This window comes from Nesoenas mayeri (assembly GCF_963082525.1).
Source record: "Nesoenas mayeri genome assembly, chromosome: 10".
NCBI classification, from domain to species: domain Eukaryota; kingdom Metazoa; phylum Chordata; class Aves; order Columbiformes; family Columbidae; genus Nesoenas; species Nesoenas mayeri.
In genome coordinates this window covers 16,441,381-16,466,981 of record NC_137560.1, presented here as the reverse complement: position 1 = coordinate 16,466,981, position 25,601 = coordinate 16,441,381, and the positions used below count along the sequence as shown (strand labels likewise).

Below are 25,601 nucleotides of genomic sequence, written 5' to 3'. Positions count from 1 at the left end.
AAAATCTCCACAGGTTTATAAGCTTTAATTGCTATGTGAACACATTAAAAGTGCCCAAATAGGTCTTATTTAATGGTTACACATTAACTATCATATACCTCCAGGCTTGTGTTATCCACTTATTTGCTAGATCAATAAACTGCTTGTAAGTGAGCTTTTTAAAAATGGTGTTGCTACTGTTCACTAATAACTTTATGAAATTAATCAGAAACTCCTATATCTGAAGTTTTCTGCTTAGTTCTGCTAGGGAAAAAGCAAGCTGGTTTTCAGCACAAATAATTAAAAACATATATCTGTCCTGTGCTCAAAACTGGACACTGGCCCACAAGGTAACACAAGAGCAGTGCAACTCTGGGCTGGGAAGGACTTTGGTGAATAAAAACGTGTATGTGTGTGCCTGAAGAGACAGAGCTCCTCTAAACCCAAGGAGAAAAGGCCTCCGGGAAACACCAAAAGCCTGGACAGCCCAGACCAGGGAAGCTGCATGAGCATGATGGACAGGAAGCATTATCATGAAGTTTTAGGAAACCATACACCCAAAATATTCTTGTTAGCAATTAAAATTAAGTGCATAATTCTCAGTGAATCCTCTCCTGCTATTTACTTGCTGCCGTCCTATATTCACCCCACAGGACTCTGAGAGGTGAAGTTGGCCGACTAAGCAGCAGGTGAGGAGGTGGCCGCCCAAGTCTGACACATGCAACAGCACCATCAAATAAAAACAGCACAAGGCTCCCTTGCCTGTTCAACAGCACCTGAACGAGTCACTTCGGAAGAGCCCTGCCTGCAAAAGCAAGGCCTCTATGGCACTCCACACGCCTCCACAGAGGAGCAGAATGCATTTCATTTACTGTCCTGCATCTAAAGGGGTATCAGCCACCTGATACAGCCCAACTGCTTTCTTGTTGTAGCAAGAGTGCACTAAGCACCAGCTGAACTCCACCCCGGGCATTTACAGATGCCCCCATGTGCCATCAACACACCAAACAGACACATGCAACCAGCAGCAGGAGCGTGAGCCTGACTCCTGCATCCCCGGGACAGGGAGAGTGCAAGCGAGTCTGAGCCAAGCAGCCTGAAAGTGATAAGTGATCAAATCCAACTACTTAATAAAGTTTCTGGTATGCCCAACCAGCTTCAGTGGTCACTGCACTTTGCCATGAAATCCCTGTGATATTTTTGAGGTCTGAAAATGGCTCCTTTGACACCTTTTATTTAACTTCTTAATAAGGAAAATTCAGAGTCTGAAATTCCAAAGATGCATCTTGACATCCAAACGCACTTCTCCAATCACCCACTGAGCACTCAAAGCAAAGGCAAGGGCACCAGAGCCCCACACTTCATGCCTTTCACACCTCCAGGGATGGATAACACCGCTGTTTTCTCACTAACCAGCTCCCCTTTCCCCATAACAAGGAAACATCCCTTCTCCCACACTGCCATCCTGCCTTCCCAGCCCCACCACGTCCATGGGGGGCAGACAGACAGCAGGCACTTTGCACCTCCCCACCATAAACCTGCCCAGAGCAATTACCAGCCTCTGCTACAGCTGGGAACACATTGCTGCCTAATTTATAGCAGCAGAGCTGCAAGGGCAGCAGGCGGCTGGTCCTGGGGCCAGGGTATGCACGGAGAGAAGCCCATGCCCTATGACAGCAGAGGAAACGCAAACACATGGGGGCTTGTGCTGCCCGCTCCCCCTGCCTGCACCCATTAAAAAAATTAATCCCAATCGTAAAAACTGGAGCACAGCCTATATTTCAGGCCAAATAATAAGGGGAGGTCTTTATAAATAAGGGATCACTTACTATTCAGAGGGAGGGGGTTATAAAAGGTTATTTAAATTAGAAACAAACTGCACAAACAAATAAATCCTGCTGCCCAGCCCCACATTGGCTGCCTGTTCCACACATGTTATCTGCAAACCGCAGGCAAAACGATTCCCCACTCCACACCGTTTCACAATCTGCTCGCTCTGAACCTTACACTGCGTCAGGAATTGAGCAAACATTTCCTCCTCCTTCTTCAGGGTTCCCCCCCTCCTCATCCAGAGCTCAGCTCCGAAGTCCAGCCAGGCAGCAGGTATGGGCTCAAGGTGTAACTGCCAGCTTAGGGAGCTCGACCCGCTCCCCACCACCTCCAATAGCCCTCCAAAAGTGTCCATGAGGGCAGCTGGCAGTGGTGATGGGGCTCACTGACCCTTCACACCAGGAGAAGCAAGAGGAAAGGCAGGAGACAGGTGTTCACTACAGCCCTCCATGAAAAACAGCCTGGAAAACAGGAGAGGGGCCCCACAACACCCCCGGTACTTCTCCCACTGAGAGAGGATAAATGCACCAAAGCCACCAAATCTGTTTATCATTCAAAAATGAGGAATAGAGAAGGGAAACTTGCTTGTAGCTTTGCTCCCAAGGAAGACAAGGCTACAGATGTGTGTCCTCATCTCAAACAGCCTAAAGCAGGGATGAGACCGGAGGGGTGGGAAGGGCAAGCGAGCTCCTGCAGGGCTGCAGGATGAAGAGGGAGAGCGGCCAGGGCAGCACGCGGCCTTTGGCCCCGGATGGGATCACTGGGGCCCATTGCTACGGTAAACAGGCAGCCCCAAACACCACCAAAATACACCATGGACAGCAGAGGAGGGAAGGAGGGCAGCACTGAAACATAGTGCAGAGAAAATGGTAACACCCCACTGAAGTCATTTAAAACTTTAGTCAGCCCTGGAGACAGAAATCCTCAAGAAACCAGACTTCATCTGCCCTTTTCCACAGAGATTACTGGTGATTGCAAGTAACTTCAGCAGAGAAAAAAATGATGAAAAGTCTTCTCTTAATCTGTCTGTATTTCCAAACAGGTTTATGTTACAAATTTGGGGTTTATCTGCCTTGGAAAACACTGCAAGGGCCTTAGCAGGGAACCAGCAAAGCGAGAGCATGAGGGGCTTGGTCTGAGAACCAAGTCAGGTTGGCTGAATTTTTGTGTGGTTGCTGCTATTTAATGGCAATGCCTCGTTAACATTTGGGATAAAGGAAGCTTTTGTTAACGACCTGCTCCTTCCCTCCCTCACGTACCTTCCCTCAGGGTTTTGAGATCACATAAAAAACACATCCTCCAGCTCCTCAAGGGATATTTTTTTCCAGCAAAGCCAAGGCTGACAAGACTTGACATTCCTGAAATGTTTAAATGGGGGGAGAAAAGGAGAAACAACATTTTTTCAAACCCACTTTATGCATCACAGACAAGTAAAAATTGGCCCAGGGCCAACTTAAAAATAAAACTATTTGCGAGATCATCTTAAATACTCCCGATGTTCCCAATGGAAAAGTCGTCGGCTGCACAGTGGATACAAGCCCCCGCATCAAATACTGCACATTCCTGGAGGGAGCTGTGGAGCAGAAAGACATAATCGAGGTGATTGACAAACCACTGCACACGACTGTCAGTCGGTCCCCGAGCACCCCGTGGGGACATGCCACCCTGGCACTCGCCCACAGCCAGTCTCGGGCTCTGCCTTCCAAGCAGGCGGGGAGAAGCCCTTAGAAAACACATCCCAGGGGCTTGGTAATGAGCTCGGAATTCAGAAACATAGCTAATGAGGAGGTAAGAGCCAAGAAATTGAATTTCTGCCAAATATCAGAAAAAGCACACTGCTATCAGCAGCCATTACACTCATTATTTCATACACCTGACCATTTAGTAGCTTTTTCCAGGCTGGGATTTTGCTTGCCTGATGCTGCAGGACAGAACTGGGCGAGGAGAAGGGTCCGCACGGAGCACTACAGCTTGCAATAAAAACCACTGAAGGTGATACAAACCATATGTGGATGGTTAACTCCACACACTCCGAGAAGTATTACAGCTTCATATGCCAGGCACAGCACGCCAAACACTTGGGAACAAGTACCCATATTGTCAAAACATGTCAAAAAATGGGGAGCATTGCAAGGGGGGCAGAATGGGTTAATGAGAATCCACCAAGCTCCACCAGCCAACTGCTCTTCCTGGGTTTACTAGCACAGAAATCTGGGCATCAAAGAGGGCCGGAGTGTTCCACTTGTGCAATAAACTCCTTTCACCAACATCACTTCACACTTTCCAGAGTGCAAAGTTTGTGCCGATATTGCTGGCTTTCTCACTCACTGCTTTTTGGCACCATCCTGCCTGCTTGGCTGCTCATTAATATGCAATCAGTACATTAAAGGCTTCATTCCACAGTCCCAGCTAGGCTGGAACAGCTTTTTCCAGCAAGTGCTGTCTTGTGGGAGACAGAAGTGTAAAAGTGTTTAGGTGCTCCCAAATACTATAAATTAAAAAAAAAAAACCCAAACCCTGTATTCCTAACAATTGGATTTTGCAGAATAAGAGATTATCACTATCCATACAAATAGCATTCAGAGAAAACTTGGAAAGCATACCAAGTTTACACTCATTATGCTTTACCCCTTTATGCAGCAGTTACACTACTAAATTTTTGCACAACTTACAGACTGACTAATCACAGCTACCTGGCAAAGGCTGCTTAAATGCACTGGTGATGAGAAAGTTCCCACCATTTTCAGAGTCATTTCTAGCTGGGATCCCGTGAACAGTCCCCCAAAAAAATCCCACTGCCCCAGGCTTGACCATTTCAGCCTCTGGTCCAGCCTTTTTCCCCCAGCATCATCTCCCACTCGCTTTCCAAACAGGCACAGAGAGCTTAACCCAGCCTCCTTTAAATATATTAAATCCTGTGTTATTTTTCTTCCCTGGGAGACTAAACATAAGATGTTAGTTCAATATAAAATGAAGTACACGCTCAAAAGGCAGAATAGAATTTAATTGTAAGGAGTACTAGAAAAACCACCACACGCACACAACACTCCAGTTGTTTCAGGTCATTTTAAGCCACATTAATAAGTTTCTGTCTCAGTTTTTCAAGAGTTGCTTATGATGGAGATGAGCCCAACTGGAACACGAAAATCAAGAATCCCTGAACTCTGAAGGAAGGTTTATCTGAGTTTAGGCCCTGTATCTGCCCTGAATGCAACACAGCCAAATAACATTTTTCCATTACTTTTTAATCACTTCATATTCTCCCCCTTCAAGCACAAAGTCACATCAAAATTTCTCCAGGCAGCCCCATGCCCCATAAATTGTTAGAGATCTGGATTTACATCAGTGAGATTACACAAAATCAGCCAAACGTGCACATGTTGGAGAGAGAGGGGACAACACAGCACTTAAAAACTGGAGAGTATTTTTCATTTATAAATAGTTTACATTTTTTGGATCCAGTGGCAGACAACCCGCTCAGTCTGTACCGAAACCAAAGAAATATCATGTGTGAGCACTAACCACAGTGTAACAGAGATAATAAACAACAGACAGGCAGCCATACGCAACGAGGCTAGTGCTTTTGGCAGGGGAGGCAAATTAAAAGGAAAAGAAACACCAAGTTCAGCAACTATCAGACAGCTAAAAGACCTATTAAATATGGAGCATGCGTTGGCATCTGAGTCCCAGGGCAATGCCCTCGATTAATGGGCACCGGAGCAGTTCAAATTTTGATCCAAGGAATCTAAAATACACTATGCATCTTTGCAACCACGTAGTGTGTTTTCACACACCATGAGATTATGTTTGCAAACAGCTCGTCCTCAGCATCAGGCAGCTGAGGACGTGAAGCACCTGAAGTCTGCTGTGCTGCTCAGAAGCCTCCAGCCTCATGGACTTCACCAAGAGAACTAACCGAGCTGGATTACAAACCTCCTACACCAACCTCTGCTTTCACACCAAATAAAACTAAAATTAACATTGATATCTAACTTCTCCATGCTTTTGCGAATGTTTTTGATATAATGTCAAGCAATATCCTATATCCCACAGAACAGACAAGCCTTAAAAGGAAGAGGGGTGACTCCATACTTGCTAAGCAGAGGAACCTGGACTTGCAGCACCTCTATTGAAATTAGCCTGCCAAGATCAATTTGATACATTTTATTACTGCAAGGAATTCCACAAATATGCTGGTGACTTGTAAGCATCAGTGTGTGTTCTTACATAGGAAAAAACTCTTTAAAATATGCACTTTCCAGATTTTGCAAACATTTACCAGATGTAACAGAATTCACAGACAGCTCATTTGCTGTGACAAGTGTGTAGACACCAAATCTAGGAGAAGAGGCTGAGCACTTATCTCTGTCATGAGTGAAAGCCTACAGTCAGATAAGCTTGGCTGAACAAAGGTTTGTTTTCAATTATATTTCAGATTCTTCTAACAATAACTGCGTGGCATCTGGCACCAACACATCTGAGCCTTTGAAGTGGTTCTCCACTTCAATGGGAAGAGGGGGGAGAGCAAAAAAAGGGAATCAATCAGCAATTTTGGTCTGAGTCAAACCTCTTCTCTGAAGAGAAAACATTAATACTGCAATCCCTGAGCTCACCAGATACGTGCTAGCATAAACCAAAATCCCAAAACAAACCCCATACTTGGGTCAAAATAGCAATTAGTCTCTGCTGCGGCTGCCGCTTTTCACCTTCAGAAACAACGTTATGAGATACGTGGGTCAATGGTCCCAAGACACAGGAGCCTTCCTGCTTCCCAACACCTCCCATGGCTGCCCCGGGAGGTGTGACACTGCACCCCCTTCCTGGGCACTCATGCTCACACCTGTGATAAAACAATCATGGGAAGAGATGTCAAACGCCAAAACCCCAACCGCAGCAACAGCACAGTTAAATCAGAACAAGGCGGCAGTGAGCAAAGCTTGTGTTCCGCATTCAAAATGCCATTGCTGGCCACCCAGTCCCAGGGAAAAGTCAGCATTTCCATATTTCTAGATGCAAGTAGCAGTTCCCACTGAGCTTTTCAAAAAACACCTCATTGTGAATGTTCATTTGAAGCACCCATGACAGACCACAAAGTAACACATGGGTGCTGCAGGGTGTAGACTATGGAGTACTGGTGACCACAAGACTGAATCACCTCTGGACACGCTCAGAGCATCCCCAGGAGGCTTAAACAGGGTTTGAGCACCAGTCTGCAGTGACTTCAGGTCAACAAGCTGCCATACACCTTTGCTTCCCTTTCACCCAAGTCTATCTTTAGGCATCCAAACCCCTTTTCAGATGACATCACCAGAGAAGTACATGAAAAAGCAGGGCACCAAAATTCATTTTAAGATGCATATCTTATTTATCTGCTTTATTCAAACAAGCACAGCTGTGGTTTAACAGAAACAAGGTGGCAGAGCACAACAGCTCCCAAGACTGGGGATGGTGGTTTTGATCGGAATGATGTTCATTTAAAGAGGGATAAAAATGCCTTATTCATTTTCCCCATGCTGAGCCCAAGTCCCACCAAGTCTTTTTGTTAAGTCAGGCAGTTTCTGGAAACATCGTCTGGCTTGAAACATTTGCAGAATTTCAAGAATCTGCTCCACAAATCTTGAGGCTGCTTTGTTCAGGAATGCTGACATGTGGGCAAAGGGAAACCAAACCGTTGAATACTGCAGAAAACTTTAAAGTCTGCCCAAGATGAAAAATGCAAGAGTCAAAATTCTGAAGGAAGTGTGGGTTTTCTGCTGCATTTCAAATATCACCCTGAACATGCTTTTCCAGTACAGGAATGTGGCCATGCCAGGACAGCCTGCGTGCCTAGCAAGGCTGGTGGCCTCCATGAACTCCCCTCAAAGCAGGGCTAGAGTTCGGAATGAATACACAGACTTTCAGATCAAGTTTTCTTGGCCTTTACAAAGATGATCATGCTGTGCAAGAGCTCTGGGCAGAGAATCTCTTCTCCCCAGACAGGATCCACCCCCTTCCCAATGCCTCCCCATCTACAAGCACCAGAAGACAAGCATGCACTTGGTCTTCTGCTTGCACCACTCCCAGGACAGTAATTGAGTTATCCTCTGGAAACATCCATTGCATTCCACAAAACTGAGAAAACTAGACCTCTAGCTTATCCATAAAGCCTAATATTTATAGGCTTACATTAGGTTAGATGGATGTTAATTACAGGACCATTTTCAGGCCAAGGAGTCTTGCCCAAGCCAGCAGCCTGCTGGTGGCAGCAGAAAGAAGGCCCAGCTCATCATTTATTTCTGCTTCGCTGCACAATGAGTCCCAACAGACACTGCACGATGAGAGCTGGAGGGATCCTTCCCACTCCCAGTTGCCAGTGTCACAGTGCTGGGCCAAATGCAGACCAAGGGTGGAAACCAACCACAGCAACAGGCTGGGCACAGCTCAAAGAGCCACATACTGCCCCAAAAGCACTGTCAAGTATTATACACACAGAGGGATATGGTTGGTTCATTTTGGCTTGAAAGCTCTCAACGAAGTTAGTCACAGAGAGAAGGAGCCAGCAACCAAAGGCCTAGAGGAGAAAGAACTGCCAGAGGGCTCCTTCCTGGCTCATCCTCTGCCTTTACTCTCAGACCTAAATGGGAATCCTGTGAACCTCTTCCCCACAGCACAGGAACACCAGGAGAAGGACCAGCTCTGCTTCCCTCCGGGTGGCTTCAGAGCCATCCAAACAAGCCACGATGAATTCTGCATTTCAAACAAAGAAAAGCAGGAAAACCATTTCAGCTACAACAGACCATAACCTCCACAAAACACTGCAAGGCACATTTTCAATCCAGTCCCACTAGGGCTGTTGCTGTTATTGTCCATCACATAGCAGTGTCAGGAAACCAACTTCCCATGGGTCAGAAATTTTCCTGCCACCAGCTGCAAAAAGCACGTGGAGCCCAAAGGGAGGGGATGGAGCAGCCTGGGGAGGTGGTGGGCGACGGGGGCAATGGAGGGATGATACATCCTGCAACGCGAGACAGACAGTTTTATAACTGGTGGTCAGAATTACTCAGGAAACCATAGAGGAAGCAATTGGAAATTGTTGGACAGGGAAACTTCCTCATTTTGTTTCCAAATATGCAGGCCTGTAAATCTGCACTGAATTCCTCTTGATTTAGCCATGCCTCTCACAAAGTGACATTAATTAGCACACAGGCTCAGAAGGACTCAGCTGCCTCCTCCTCTGCCTCAAAAGGTGGATTTGTGTTGTTTTGACAAAAAAAAAAAATTACAACAAGCCTAACTAGTTTAATCACACACAGCCTGTTCCCCAGCAAGCCTCACACTGCCATTATGACTTGAACACAGGGTGCCTGAAAACTTCACCTTCAAGCTGGCTCAAGTTTTTACAACCGGGGGGTGAGGCAAACCAAGTAAACAGCAGCAACCGGAGCCCCACTGGCAGCTTGCGCACACCGTCGGCTCAGCAGCAGCACCAGGATGGGGTGAGCAGGGGGGGCATGCAGAGACGGTACTGAAAAAAAAGCTTGTGCTCTGAATAAAAGGAAAGCCTAGGGGATGTGCAGGGGGTACAGCACAGTCCAGTGTCCCTGCTAGCTGAAAGACCAGCTCCTCAGGCTCTTGTTAAGCAGACCACGAAGTGGCGGCACTTGAGAGACAAGTGCTAGGAACCATGAGAGAAATACTGTAGTAAACAGCTTGGGCTGCAATTTGGCATCCCCCAAGGATGCTGTGTGGCTTTGCCTTCTCCCCACACTTGCTATAAAGCCCAGAGCCCATGAGCAGCGGGAGCCCCAGCCAGCCACCCCTGTCACAGAGCTGCCAGGGAGCAGGGAGATGCAGGCAGCCAGGGTCACCTGCAGCACATTGCTCAACAGCCATCAGGCCACAAAGGCACTTTCTTCCTGGAAACCCTGCTCCAGAGAAACAGTCACCAAAAACAATTCTTAGTAGTGGCAGTCACAAGGGATTGATGCTTTGTCTAAGACTCTCCCCATCCACATAGATGACAACACTTTATACAGAGAAATGACAACGCTGGTCCCCAAAGAGGCCAGGATTTAGGTGCTGCCTCCACAGCATCCCCTGCTCACAGGAACGATGCAGGGGTAATGCAGCACCAAACCCACCACTCCTACCTACAGGTATTAGCCAATACCAGCACCATCCCAGCAAGACTCCGAACCCCTTCTTCACCAACCTCCTAACAGAGCTAAGCTCCTGGAAGGGGGTCAGATCACCAAGAAGCTTCATTGGGGAGCTGAACTCAGCCCCATAAACAGATGCATTTACTAAAACTGCAGGAGATGAAGCAAGTCCTGTATGCATCCCTGGAGACCAGACACAGGCTGTGGCTCCTCATCCAACAGGCAACAAACCAAGTGACACCACTTGAGATGAAACCTGGGGTGAAGCCTCAGCTCTGCAGACCTCCTCCCAAACCAGAAATCTCCTTGCCCACTCACACAGCAGAGGTGGAGTCTGCCTAGGCACCATTTTATTATCTTCAAACTATTTTTAACCTAATATAAAAGGAAAAGTTCATTCATCTCCTCATATGAGCAAATAAAACCCCCTAACTTCATCAATCTCAACAGCTTTTGGGTGGTCACCGTCTCAATAACAAAGGTTGGAAAGCAGGAAGGAGGATATATAAGATGTGAAACAAAGACAGCACAAATCTCACAAATACTTCAAAGTCAGAAAAGTCTGAAAACACGCATTATCTTATTTACTGATTTAATGCAGAATGACCACCTTACTTCAGAAATAATCCAAGGTGTTTGAAAGCCAAGAATTCTGACTTAGAAGACTTGTTTAAGGAGGAAAAGGGAGGAACAGAGCTGTTTATAGACTAACATAGATAGGAACAGCACAAAAATATGCTTAGCAAAGTGGAAAGTATTATGACACCTTTCAAAATAAAACATCATATGGTTTGTTGAAATCTCCTAAAACAGGAGAAATCACCTCATTTTGCCAAAACAAATGCAATACAAATGTGGATGTGACTGCCTGCTGGTTCAGATGGAGACAAAGATTTATGGTGAGTTACAAAGACAAACAGAGCACAGGATGCTCTCCTGGATCACAGAGTCAATGTGACGTGGGCCATACACACATCCCTACCATACTCTCCACATCCCCTTGGGGCTGCAAAACCTGGTGAGAAAGGAGGAAAATTCCATGGCTCCATGCACCTTCCAGCTGCAACTCAAAGCAGCTACCATGGACTGGAGAAGACACAAACTGAGTTTGCCTGCTCACAGACTGGGCTGCTGCAGAACAGCCCATACCAGCCAGTCTGCCAGAGGACATTTTTTAGGCCTGTGATTTTTCAGAGCTCTCAAACCTGGGTGCACAGAGCAAAAAGCAAGTAAAGGCTGCTCAGGGCAGCTCCCCCTGCAGTGGCGGTGGAGAGCTCGCTCCAGCCTCCCCCCGCGCAGGCAGCGGAGGAAGGAGAAACACCAGTGTTTGGACAACTGGAACACATTTAGGGGGTGATTTTTCACAGGGCCTCCAGTCGGGCTATTTCCTATGACAGCTGTTTTATTATCCACGATACAACCCACAGACCAGCAGCTCCCCCATCCACAAGGTCTCCCGCCACCTCAGTCCTATAGGAACACCACCCACATCAAGCCCCACCAGCACAACTATGCACCAGTGACACCTCCAGCGTCACATCCTTAAATGCAACCGGAAGACAACACCCAGTAAACCTGCCATCTCCATCCGAGTATCTGCCACCAAGCCCTGGGCACATCCAGTTCAGCCCTGGTGTTGGTCTGCACGGGTGATCAAACAGCACGAGCTGAGCGCTGCCACGCACGCTACAAGTGCCGGCCCACTGGCCAGCCAGCACTTTTTAGAAGTATTTTTTAGATGACAGATAACATCGAAAACCTGTGTTTATATTGGCACAGGGCAGGTTAAAACAGACTTCAAGTGCAGTTATAAAACAGCCCATTCTATGCTAGCTAGGCAAAATGTGTATCAAGCTTACAGGACAATACTTGGAGAGATGCTTGGTAGTAGCTGGTGTTGATGGTGAACTCTCTGGGGCAGAGGAGCGTTCACAGCACTGAAAGACAACCAGGTCTCATCCTGGCAGGTGCCCATTCCAAAAGCACAGGCTTTGGGCAACCAGGGACAGATGTCAGTGGTGAGGATGGATTCATGTCCCTGTGCATGGGGAAGCAGGAATCAGCACAGCCCCAACTTCGCATTTTGCATCTCATTTCCTTCTTGCATCTGAGGACTTGTCCTGCCTTTCTGCAAGGACCAAAAAACTGGCAGCTGGAGGAGGTGATTTAGGAAAAAAAAGCATCTTATTTCAAGATTTCACAGCCAAATTTCCACTGAACTCATGGGATGTGTTTTCTAATCTGAAAGCATTGATCTAAAAACAGGTGCCTTCCACAAAAGGGAAATATTTGCAATATGCAGCCTGTATAGATGAGTTGAGTTTATAAGAAAAGCATTTGAGACTGCACCTCTGTAGATTTCCAGAATTAATGAGATTGCCCCAGGGAGTCCAAAAAAAGACACCAAAGGAAGATTCATAAATGAAAGTTACTGCCTCATTATGAGCAGCAGTATCAAGACTACCTATGCCCCTCCTCAAACAAAAAGGCAAATTATCTTGCACACAAAACCTTAGCTACAGAACAAGGCTTTAGGCAGCTAATGCATTTTTAAACGCAACTTATAAATTACATTGGAGTATATATTTAATAAATCTGTAGTTCTGCATAAGGCTGTTCAATTGTAAATGGCCTCTGATACTTTTCCTGCCAAAAAACATGCAATGCCCCTTGCAAACCATGGAACAACAAGTGCATATAACCAGCCATCCTGCCTGCATGTTCAGCACGGTTAACATTAATAAAAACTAGGCAGATGGTTACAGTTGGAAACCCATCCTTCAATTCTTACTGAAACTGAAAACGCAGCCACGCAGAAGTGAACTATGCTCATGGAACTGGATGCAACACGTCATCAGGTCTTGAGAGGTACCCTCAAAACAGCAGGGCCGGCTTCTAGACTTCTCCAAAATTATATGGTTGCGGCTGGAGAGACAACGTGCTGAAAATATAATGAGGGAGCATAACATATTACATATGTTGTGGTCCTGCTCTGAAGCTGGAGGAGGCTGGGGTTGAAGGACTTGGGCTGCAGTGCAGACCTTGGTTAACTATTAATGGATGACTCAGCTATTATAGAATAATAATAGGTATTTTGTGCTGTGCGCTAGCACAACGGCATCCTGGGCCTTGACTTGGGCCCCTGTGCACAGCAGAAAAAAAATACCTTGTAGCACATCGTTTAATAGGTGGACATACCAGGAAATAGAAAGGAGGGCTTATTCACCCTTTGTTTCTTCCTGCAGCCTCAGCTCTGCTCCTTCCTTCATATGCCACCCAAAACCAGCAAAAGACCTCAGAGAAAAGCTGCTAATGGGCACCCAGCCTTGCAGGCTTGCATGAAACCACAACACAGACCAAGGTGCTAAGTTTATTCACTGTTAATTCACCAAAGCCATGCTCTATGTTAAATCACTCCCCTCACCCTCAACAAGGTGCTAATTGCTGCCCAGCCCTGGTCCCCCAGAGCTGATGAACCTGGAGCCTGGATTTTCTGCAGATGGCTCTTCCCAGCAGCATTAGCCTAAATTACTCTATTCATCCACATGATCCCATCCAGCCCCACCCTGCAAAACAAGGGAGTCACACTGGGCAATTAGGTTAGCAGCACAAAATGATTATGTTAAAAGCTGATGAGCTAAGATAACTCAATCCAAGGTGTCTCCCGGGGCAGCCAACAAGATCAGTTAAAAGCCCTGCAGCCCTAATTGAGAGTTTCTGGGTGCGGTTGACATACAAGTCAGGGACAATACACAAGTTCTCATCACAGCTGGCTACTGAGGAATGAAAGCCATCATCCCATTTTGCAGCCACTAAAACTTCAAGACACAACTTTAATCCCTCTTCAAGAGATCAAAGCAACCAGAAACGAAAGGCAGGCACTGCTTGGGCATGGCCAGGGCCTCCCGGCACCCAGCAATTCCCACCTGCCAGCACAGATTTTTCAAGAGCCCAGGTGTACACACAGTCAGGAAGATCAGCACCTGGGGGAGAACATCAGCATGAAGCCACTTTGAACCCTTCCAGCCCACATTGCTAAAGCTGCACACTGGGCAGCATCCTCCGGGTGCTGTAGGACTTCTCCGCACCAGGAGGGACTCACACCATCTCAGCAAAGTGCTTCTATGTCTGCCTAAATCCCCAGAGATAAGACTCCAGCATCAGCTTAACTTCAAGCAGGTAAGTGAAATCTCACCCATGTTCAAGAAAGCATTTAAGTACTTGAAGTGTTTTGTTGAAGTGTCTGGGATCCCAAACATATCAGTTTACCACCTCTAGCCTCTTGATGCCAGCAAGCAAAGGAGGAAGGCAATCGACCTCATATTTGCTCCCTCATCCCTTAAACTCCAAGTAGGGACCCTGCAAGGCTCAGCCACCCACAAGCCTTGCGTCCAAAAAACTGTAGAGCAGTTTGCACAAGCAAATAAAAAAAAAATATTAAGCTGTATCTAACACATAATAATAGTTGATTTTCCCAGAGAACAATTGATGGTGTGTTCATTTTTTCAGCTGCCTACTGAGATGCTCGTTCCCCTGCCCTGGGAATTTTCCCTCTGCAGCTCCTCCTCCCCCAGCTCCCAGACCATCCATTCTCCCCTTTTCAAACAGCACCCATTGTAAGTGGCACTGAATATTAACACAGCCCATTGAGCACTTGCTCCTTTTGTATGGAACCCCTGCGTTTCAAATTGCAGGCACTGTAGAGAGGAAAAGCCTCTAAAGTGATTAAATGCCATGAAGTTTCTCAAAAGGAAAGAGGAATATGCAGAGGAGGCTGAGGGGGTCCTAGAGCCTTTCACTTAAAGCCAGGAGCTTCTGCGAGAACCAGAAAGGCTTCTTCGTGGGGATATTTCATCCCATTCAGGCTCCATTATGAACATCACATGTACTTCTAATCCTAGTCTGACTGAGGTAATTTCTGCCCCAGATGTGGCTCAGTCAGGGATTAAGATTATAAGATCTGATACCAGTTGCAAAGGGCTTGTTGTTAACTGCTGTTCTCCAATAGGCACCAATAAATGCCACAGCATGCTGAGGGTGGTCAGCAAATCCACCAACATATGTTCACACAGGAAGGGTGGATTTACTTGCAAGCACATGTATTTATTTGTGTATAAGCAGCAGGCCCAGAGAGGCAGTGCATTGTGAGGAGAAGTTTTGCTGTCACCCCACCAGGACCAAGGTCCAGAGCAGCAGCTGCAAGCCTGTAGGGTGCACAGCCATCCTGCAGCCCCTGGGCTGGAGACCTTCCCCGAGCAAGGCCACTGCTGACGACGATGCTCCAAGAAGCACCAAAGCCAAGTGCACCATTGCCAGCTGAGTAGGATTTTTTTTTACAAGCTCTAGCAGCTCCCAGCACTGTTGCACTTGAGTAGAAAATCTCGTCCCAGACCACCACCAGACCCAGAGAGCTGCTGGTTTTGCAGAATTTCTTTGGGTTTCCACTCTCTCGCCCCAGAAAGAAGGCTGAGAACCAGCCCCCTGCAGCAATCTGCATCCCCCTCTCCCAAGCGCTCCTTCCAAGCCCAGCGGCCCCCCAGGCAGCCAGCACACAGTGAGGGCTCCACAGCTGCACCGGGCCAGGCGCTGCGAGCCCAGGGTGACGATTACTTAATCTTTGTTCCATTATTTCAGCAGGACTGGAAGTAGGACATGCAGGGGAGGAACTGCCAGCAGCACTCCCCCATCCCAGCACCATCAGTACAAGAGTCACCCCCATCGCCTTCTCTTCTAGCATCTGCAGAGGAGCAGAAGTTACTCCAGGGAGCACCCTGCGCACAGGCAGCAGCACAGCAAGTTTTCAGCAGAGTCTTACTCCGCTCTACCAAGCAAACAGAGAAGCTACCCTAACATGTGAGAGCAGAGCTACAAGACCTAGCACATTAAAACTCCAGTTTAGTGAGAAATTTAAGTTTATGGGTAATTTTGAGCCCAAACATTTCATTTCATGGCCTTCAACAAAATCTTTGTGTGCATACATGAACACAGCTGAAATCTGCTCGTGACTCCTAGTTCAAATGCACTTCCAGGCCCTAAAACCATTGGCAGGCACCCACAGGATTTTCTAAAACATCCAGACGCTTTGCCCAGCTCTTTCCAGACAGCAGCAGCACCGTGGAAACAGCCAACATCCATGCAGCTGGTGCCTTGGGGCATCTTATCCACACAGCCAAACTCCAGAGCCCCCCTAGGAAACCAAAGGCAGCTTTGAGCCCAGTGCTGCTGGGCACTGCCAAGGACGCTGCCTTGTTCCCGGACACACCAGGCACACACCGACCCAGGGGCAGAAGGGTCCGTGCATGAATGCCCAGCATCCTAAAAACTTCACTTAGTCATTTGGGCCAAAAACGCAAAACATCTGTTTAAGAGAAAACTTTTCATTCCTCCAGACCACACCAGCAATGAATTAGCTAACTGGCTGCACTTCCACAGCCCCAAAGCCTTCTCACCATTAAGATTTGGACCCACAATACTACTGCTCTGTCACTAAAAAGGAAGAAAAAAACCTCTCATACATGATGCCTAGAAATAATCTCTATCATTCCTCAAAGAATCAAACGCATGAAAACACAGAATGCAGAGGATGTGCCACGTCACCGGCACTGCTGGAGCCCCGCACCTGGCTTTTCTGGGCACACAGCATCTTGTACTTAAACTGGGCCCTAAAGTTTATGCCACAGATTACACTCTAACATAAAAACAAGCTCTAGACTCAAACCTCAAAAAGACATGAACCGTCTCCAGCAGCTGCAAAGTGAGATGCTGCAGAGGAGTCCTGCTCAGCAGATTTTGCTTTTCCGGGCATCCCCTGTGGACTGGGGCTGTTTCCCAGCTGCAGAGCTCACAGGCAGCTAGGTGCTGCAGCTCCTGCGAGGACACTACAGGTCATGCCAGAGCACTGCTACGTGCCCTACACAGGGCTGCTCAGCCAGCAAGTCCTGCACACTTCTGTAGCTGTATCGAGCTGCCTGTTGCTTTTAAGAGAAAAAAACCACACATATGTGCCACGCCGCATTAACTGTGAGCAACTGCAGTGCACCAGCCCTTCTGCATATCAGTTATGTCTTCTGAAAGCTAGGGAGAAAAATTACAACTCCAAGCTCTACTGCCAACAGAGAAATAACAATAGTTTCAAAAGATCCCAGTGCTTTTCCTCAGTACTGATAGCCCTGTTGACAAAATACGCGGTATGATTAAGTCTGTTCCAGAACCCTCCCCAGTGCACGGAGCCACATTTTCAACGCCACAAACAAAAGCTTTATCTCCACCGCACTGAAAACTGACTCCAAGCACAGCTTCAGTGTTGTGGAACTCATTAGGAAAAAAAGAGATAAACTGCTAAGGAGGGATTTTTCAAAAGCACTTTAACGAACTTACAGCACAGCCACCACCAGCCACTGAAAACAGGATTTATCTCATCTCCTGTTGGTGATCAAACATGCCTGAGCTTATCACCCAGGGAAGCAGCAGACACCTTCGGTGGGAGACGCAGTCTGCGCAGAGGTGATGGAGATGATGGATGCACAGCTCTGACATTGCCCCTCTCACCCCGATTTACGCCCAAGGGACCCGGGGCTGCGGCAAACCTCCGTGTTCGCCTTCTGCTTCTTTAAAAGGGCATGTTAAAACAAAAAAAAAAGGCTACAGAGATAGGTGCGTAGAAGTAAATTTTCTCCAGCATGTGGTGCTTTTATAAAGGACATTAAACAACTAAAAAAATTAATGATTCTCTGCACCAGAAATTAGTGTTTATGATCCTATCAAGCATGAAAAATGTGGTTCAGCTTTGTGTCCCTAAACTGAAATAAGCATTTAAGTGATTTTTAGTGATTAGAAACAATATTACTTTAAAACTAAAATGACCTAAACATCTGCTTTTTATTTAGTTATGAACAAGGAAAAAAAAAACCCACAACCTTAATTTTGCATTATCACCTACGAAAGCCATCACAAATTTCCACTTTAGATAATTATTTCATTACTTTATAGTTTAAAAAATTACAAACTGTATTCTGCCTAAGTGGTTAAAAGATCAACAGCCCACAGGTCTATAGCAGTTGATTTATACATGCTATTAGTTCACCAATAAAATTTAAACTGAACTCAAAACACTAAAAAATCTACTCTATCTGAAAAAAGACACTCCTGGCTATTAGCACTCCCCAAAAAACCCACAACAATAAATTTGTTCAGAATGGGCTATTAACTTATTTATCTGCATTAACAAAGATACACCGTTCTATTTTAAGGCGAGCATGGGGGATGCTGGAATTATGCTGAGAAAACTAAAAACTTGCCCTGAAAGGTGCCCAAGGCAGACAGAAGGATCCTACAGAGCAACAGGTGAACGGGATGAGTCAGGGTTTTAACAGAGGCCACGCGTTCCTCTCTGTATGACACCTGATAATTTCATGTAAAACACAGCATTTCTGCAGCCAAAAGTGAATAATACCAGGAGAACCTGACAAACCTCCAACAATTCTTCTTAATAAGGAGCTGGACGATCTCCAGCAACACTTCAGTGGCCGTTCTCTCCTGGCAGAGCTAACGAGTATCCATTACAACCAGGGGTTTTATAGATTCAATAATCTATAAATCTGTTCAAACAGCAGAAGAGCCCAGCAACAGAAGTACTGAGGCACTTCTCCCTCTCTCTTTCTAGATCCTTGTTTCCCCAAGGTTACCCAACACTTGAGGACACTTATTTTTACAAGTTTCTGAGCGCACACGCAAAAACTCTTAGTCCTCCTGCACTGTCGCTGTCAAATTAATTGAGTTGTCAAAGCCGAGCACACTTTCCCCTCCGAAACTTCTGCGCTTCAAGTGTCTGATGTTGTATTTCAGATCTTATCGGGTGGAAGCAGCAGCAGCGCTGGGCAGTTACACAACCCCAGCAGACCCTCCGCGCTTTACGGGAAGAGACGATCGCACTGTCCCGCACTCGGGCATGAACTGAACACTTTAAAATATCTGTCTAGGGGAAAAATAAAAGTCACAGTGCCGTACTAACCACCAGGTGCTGGGCTATAAGCTCAGCTGCCATTCAGGATATATGATACACTGCAGGTTAGTAACTCTGATAGACAGACAAGAACTAAGGGAATCGCAGTGAGCCACGCACCTTTTACTGAAAAGACCACCTGTTTTTCCTCAAAACGCCCCAACAGCACCACAAGAGCCCACGGCTCTGTTTCGGCCCATGCTCGGTGCCTTATCGGCTTTCACACCTTAACAGCCGGCAGCTCGAAACGTCAAACGGGAGAGCACGGCCCCACCGCTGGGGTCCATATTTGGGGCGCCGGGCGCGATGATGGGCACAGCCCCGACGCGGAGCAGCAGGCCGGGCGCGGGAGGGATGTCCTAATAAGGATTCGGGAGCCCGGGCTGGCCGTTATCTCCAGCAGATCCCATCACTAGAGACAAAACCCTCTCCTGGCTCTTTTTACGCCCAAGACACCCATATGATGCGGAGAAGAGCCAGTCCAGCGAGGGACCGGGAGCCCCGGGACCAGCATCGCACCCGCCGCCTCCTCATCGCCTCCATCCCCGCCTCGGGTGGGAGCCTAAGGACACACCGGATCACGAGAGAAGTTTCACACCGCGCAGCTCAGCGCCGACAAGGCGGCGGAGGCCGAATTGCTTAAAATAAATACACATGCATGAGTTTGGGCTTGGTTGAATTGTTTTGTTCGGGGTTTTCTAAGTCCCCCAGCACACCCAGCTGCCGGCGCGCTGCCCCCGGCGGCTCTGCGCTTCCCAAACACCCGCTTCGCCCCCAGCGACTTCTCCCCGGGTCGCGCCCCCTCCCCAGCGCGGCGCGGCCCCCGCCCGGTACTCACACGTGCCGCGGCCAGCGGGGCAGGTCCCGGGGCACGGCGGGCAGCGCCAGCCCGCCACAGCTCAGCAGCTCCCCGCCGCAGGCGCAGCCGGCGGGGCAGTCGGCGGCGGCCGAGCCCAGCAGCCCCAGCAGCAGCAGCGCCGCCGCCCCGCCGCCCGCCCGTGGCGGCACCGCCATTTTGTATCCGGCACCGGAGAAGGTCCGAGGCGGGAGAAGGAGGCGGCAGGAACGGCCCCGGCGCGGAGCGCAGCGGTAACGCCGCGGGGCCCCGTAAGCGCTCAGCGCTGCTCTGCCGCCCGCAGCATCGCCTCGGCCGCCGGCGGCGCAGCCCCGCGGGGCAGTCACGGCACTGGCATCCACCCACCGGCGGGCGGGCACCGGCGGACGGGTCGGGTCTGTGTCCCCGCCGCGGGAAGCGCCTTCTCCTCCTTCACGCCGCACGGCTCCGGCCCGGCGGCTGCTGGTGCTCCCCGTCCCCGGTGCGCTCCCGCGGGGCTGAGAACCGCCGCGCCGCTCCCGCCGCTGCTCCGCCGGCCCAGCCCGGCCCCGCCGCTCCCCGCCCGGCCCGAGCGCCGCTCGCCGCGGACCCACGTTGGCGACACCGCAACATGTAGCCGCACCGCCCCCCGCGCTCCCGCCCATTGGCTGGCGGGCGTCCTCCGGCGGGCCCGCGCCCGTCGCCATTGGCCAGCCGGCCCCCCGGCGAGGCGCCGCGGCGCCCCATTGATGCCGGTGGCCCGTCAATCAGAGGCGCCGAGGCCCGCCCCCCTTTCCCACTCCAGGTGTGAACGCGGGCGGCCACCGCCCCCCCGCGCTGCCCCTCTTAAAGGGGCCGCGACCGCTACCGCCCCCAAGCGCTCCGCCGCTTGAGGCTCTCCCTCCCGTGGATGTGGATGATCTGCTGCAAGACCAGGGCCCGAGGACTCCTCCGCAATCCGATGTGCCCTTCCCCGGACGCCACAAAGTGGGTGCAGGGCCACACCCCTAAAGGAGACGCATATCCCCGCCACAAACCAGTTACTGGAGTGGATTTGTTTTTCACTTGTGTTTCAGACCACACTTCAGCATCTGTTCCACTTTCCAAATTTACCTCCATTTTGGAAAGTCCAGCACACACCAGATTTAAGAGAGCACACTGTCCAAAACACATGACTCATTAGATAGCTGCAGCAAGATCATCACAGGCAAAATTAATCTTAGAGCATCAATACACTCCAAAGACAATTTAGAGCCTGCTCCTGAGCTTAGTGGAGAGCATCCAACTGTATTGGGTCATGTTTGGATGTGGCCCATGCAGCATTTAGGGGAGGAAGGGCTCAGAGGACTCAGTGCACCCACAGCAGGTGGGAATACAGTTTAACCCCAGCCTTGCACCAGGAGTTACATAGGGGAAAGAGAGTATAGGGAAGATACTGCCACCCAGTCCTGCTACCACTACCTTTGATTGGATTTCCATTTTTCTGCTGCAGGTTACCCCTCAGCGCAGAGACCGAGCTGTATTTCCTTTTAGTAACAGGACGGGCCATTGTGCCACAGGATGCTTTAATCACACTGCTCATCTTCCACGAGTCGTGTGTCTCTTATAAAACAGCATGCACAAGGGGAATTGCATTCAGGTTTGTTCAGAATGGTACCCAAGGTGTAAAAACTTGCTGCCTCCTGAAAGGTGGCAAACATGGATTGGTGTCACCTAGAGGATAGACCGGGTCACCTGAATCAGAAACCAGGTGCAATGTTGAATTTGCTCCAAGCCAAACAGAACAAGGCGAGTTTGGCCCACAGGTTCCCAGAAGTCCATTTCAAAGCCTGAAGTGTACCTTCCTCGTGCAGGATGCCGAGTGTTGGCAGATCCCTGAGTCTCATGAGGAATGTGAAGTCACATCTGCTCTCCACATCCACATGTGGGAACCTGCAATGTGGAGAAGTGCCATGTTGAAGCATCATCATCAACGGACAGAAGAGGAATAGCAATGATAGGCCAGCTTTTAGAGTGACAAAGAGTGGTGGTTTTTTAAGTCCGGGCTTCAGTATTCCTGCCCAAACTGGGCAAATACCTTGCAAGACCCTTCTCCTCTACCACAGCATCAGTGATCACAATGAAATGCAACTTTGATGATTTGAGGAAAGCTGTGAGCAGAGACACACTTTTTGAAGCTATCATTCTGGATGAGGACTTTCTCTTCTCCTGCCTATTCCTCTTCTTTTCTTCATCAATGGAGCAATTAAGTTCATCTGACATAAAGCACAGGCATCTTCTAGGTTACACAGCCAGCTGTCTGCCCCAGGCAGCAATCAAGTCATCTGCTGGACCTGACAGCGCTGTGGGGAGGATGGCACAGCAGCCCCTGTACCTCCCAGATACTTCAGCTTCTGTGCTATGTGCACTGCTGAAAGATATGCATACAAAAATGATACCAAAGAGCACTCAGAAAACAGGGAAAGAAGCCTGGAAATCCTGAATGGAGAAAGATTTATCTTTGGAAGGTGACATGATATGAAATGTAGAAACTGGGTTTATTGGTGGGGCAAGATCTTGCTCCAGGATGAAGAGTTTGTGATTTCAGCATCGCCACCCAAAAGCTCAACCTCACAGTGCAAGAAGCAGCATTAGCTATTACTGGCCTACTGCTTCCCTCTTCTTCTCCATTTACTTTCAACAGTCCCACCTGCACAACTGTTTGGCCTTGGGGACAGCTTTGAACATATCAGATTGCCAAGATAAACAATAAATAACTCAATCTCTGCAAAGGCTTCTTCCCATTCGGCACTGGGATGACCAGGACTTTCAGGTATCCCGTCCCACTGAGTCACACCTTCGAGGGGACCAAACACCTGGTGCACCGAGGCTGGGCAATGCCCACTGGTGTCCATACCTGCAGCAGCATGGTTGGGACTGGTGGTGCCCCCCAGCCACACACAGCCTTGTGCTGAGTCCCTGACAACAAGCACATCTTTCAGCACAGACACTGCAAAATACCTTCCTATATCTTCCTTGAAAGACTTAATTTGCGTTATTTATACACAGGGGCTTTCACTAGGTAAAACTTGGGGCTTGACTTTTGTTATGCCAAGAGGGTGGAAAAAAACAGATTAAAAAAAAAAAAAATCACATTGTTGTAGCTTAGGGTCTTATTTCAGCCTTCAAGGACTGGAGAAAATAGGAGAATGGGTTATGTTTAGCCCCCTAATTTATTTGAAAGCTGTTCGCAAATGAAAAGCAAGTGCTCCCATCCCTGGGAGGGAACTTCAGACAGGAACAGTAGATGCCTTAGAGAAAATAGCACAGTCTTACACAAATATATAGCCAGTTAAAAACCATATCTTTAGTTCTTCAATGGGGGAAACCCAAAGTTTAGGGCACTTCTATGGGGCAGATTTCTCTTGCCTGGTAGATAAGACATCATGAAAATAATAAATGTTTGGTTCTTTTTCAGCTGTTTCAAATTTGACGCCCAAACTTTTAAATCTATTTTAACAACTAATTTTAATATATTTATATTATTCTTGCAACCCCTGATCTCATACCCTGCTGATTTAGCCTCACCCATTGAGTACAGGACTCCCACCTCACACCATGCATCTGCCACTGCAGTGCCCATGCCCAAAGCCCCTCTGCTGTTCCCCTGTCCCGTGACAAGAGGCTGACCATGGGGTTTCCCATGGGGAGAGAGATCTGAAGGCCTTAGCAACCTTATTAAAAATATATATATATATATATCTAAAAGCAGCTCTCCTGAAAACAGGGCCAAATCACCTCACATTTGCACAAGATTGCCGTGCACTGAAAAAGATTCAGCAGAGGCAGTTGGTAGGAAATGATAGTTCTCACAGTCACTCTGTCCCTCCTTTGCTAGAGAGGAGCTTGTGTGCAGCATGAAGGATGTTTCTTCCTTGAACCTCATTAAATCTAATTAAATAGCTTACAAAAGTATTTATGAAAACAAATTTTAAAATGGCAAAGGCATGCCAACAAGGAAGATATTTCTAATTCTGCCGGTGTCTTTTTGTGGATTTGGAGTCAGTTCAGAAGTACACACTTGGAAGGTAATTGCTGACAGCATGCAGAATCCATCAAGCTATAATTAACACTCTACTATTATTCTAATTGCCTCACTCAAGCTTCTGTGTTTTTTAATTGTAGAGCAATTTGCCAATAGAGAATTTAATTGCAATACATATTTTATACATTTTGGGACAAAGTACCATTATTTCCACTTCAGCAAAAATGTTCCTCAGTTTTTAATAGCTTGCTTTATTCTTTCCTAGGACTTCCCCTCACCCCGCTCCCTGATAAAGGAATTTGATTGCAACCTCTTGTGAAATTAGTTATGATATAACATACAGGAGTGCCTGGAGGCTTCAGTTTGGATTGTGACTCTATTAAGCTAGGAACTGTACATACATGTAGCAAGACACAGCCCTGAGGAGCTTGAAATCTAAACAGAGAATACAAACTGAGGTGAGAACAGAAGTATTATCCCTATTTTACAGCTGGGGAACCAGAGCCCCAGATAACTCACCTTAGGTGACCCCACACACCTGGGGTACAGCCAGGAACTCACACAAGCCCTGAACGCAGGGCACCCTTCATCTTTAACATGAACTTGGTTTCTGCTTCCTGCTAAATAATCTCTCTGTAATATGATTTGCAAGCTAAACCCTCTAGATAACTTCTAACCATCTAGGACCTGTGGTTGCTTTTCGTGAACGCGTCAGCTTTCAGAGTGAGACCCAGCACTGCAGAGGAGCCCTGGTGAGGGTGCAAAGTGCCCCTGCAGATGGGACACGTTGGATGGATGACTAAGTAATGCTGTCAGGCTTTGTGAGGCACTGCTCGACTTCTCCTGAGGCCAGGATGAAGGTCAGAGGCAGTGAAAATAGAAAATGATGGACCTTAGCTCACATTGACCATCCTTGCATTTGACAGTTTTCCTTCACTCCAGCCTGCTGCTTTTATCTGTAGGGCCACAAATCTCTCTGTAACAAAGTTTTTTTCTTCTAATAATGCTCATGATGGCTTTCTACTCAAGACTAATGGTGCTGAGATTTGCAAAATGTCTGATACCCATGGCTATGACCCCTTATATTGTCACTCTGGCACATTCAAGTGTCAATCAACATTAACACGATGGCAAGTGCTTAAAAAGGTTACAGAAGGTGTGTTGTGAGGGGACTGCACAAGATCACAATGATTATTCAGCACAACAACAGTCACATTTATACATAGCTAACAGTGGTCTCTGGTATTAGCTGCTCATGGCGAGATACGTGGTTTGACTCCTGGCATCCAGATTGTGAGGGACAGTTTCTCTCGTACAACCAGATCAACCAAAGCATCAACATTCCAGAGGTCTATTAATTGATCTGGTTACACCTGATCTGCAAGGACAATTTTACGGCATGTTGCCACTGAAATCTGGTCCCTGTCTCTCTTGAATCCCAACCTTGCTCCTCAGAGCTCTTTTCGTTGGAACAACCTGCGAGATGTATGATGTGATCCAGAAGTGCCTAGCAGCAATGACTAACAATAACATCTCACTGCTATAATGGGTGAAGCCAATTCAGCTTAGCAGGAGGCAGCATATGACAGTGAGAACTAAAGGAAGAGATGATCACATCAGGTTTCAGTACAGGGTCACTAGCAGTGCTGACATGAAAGTTTAGCTTGGGCTCAAACTCAGAGAGTTTGCCTTGCAATAACACAAAGCTTTTTTTCTCTTGAAATCAGAGAGTGGTCCTTGAACTCTGGTCATCCAGGAACATGAAGTCTTTGATCAAGACTGGATCATGCCTAGTTATTGTGATAGTTCACTCAG

The 25,601-nt window shown here is 47.8% G+C and overlaps 1 protein-coding gene across 1 annotated transcript in view; it reads right to left on the bottom strand.

Moving 5' to 3' along the window:
• The window catches only part of LRIG1 (leucine rich repeats and immunoglobulin like domains 1), a gene marked incomplete at its 3' end in the record, with an annotated part of 88,871 nt that extends 68,888 nt beyond the window's left edge, over positions 1-19,983 (bottom strand). The window contains exon 1 of the mRNA XM_080350802.1: positions 19,787-19,983. Within this exon, the coding sequence (XP_080206928.1) occupies positions 19,787-19,962 (176 nt within the window). The 5' untranslated portion in view covers positions 19,963-19,983. The remainder of the gene's footprint in view (positions 1-19,786) is intronic.
• Positions 19,984-25,601: the final 5,618 nt, after the last annotated feature.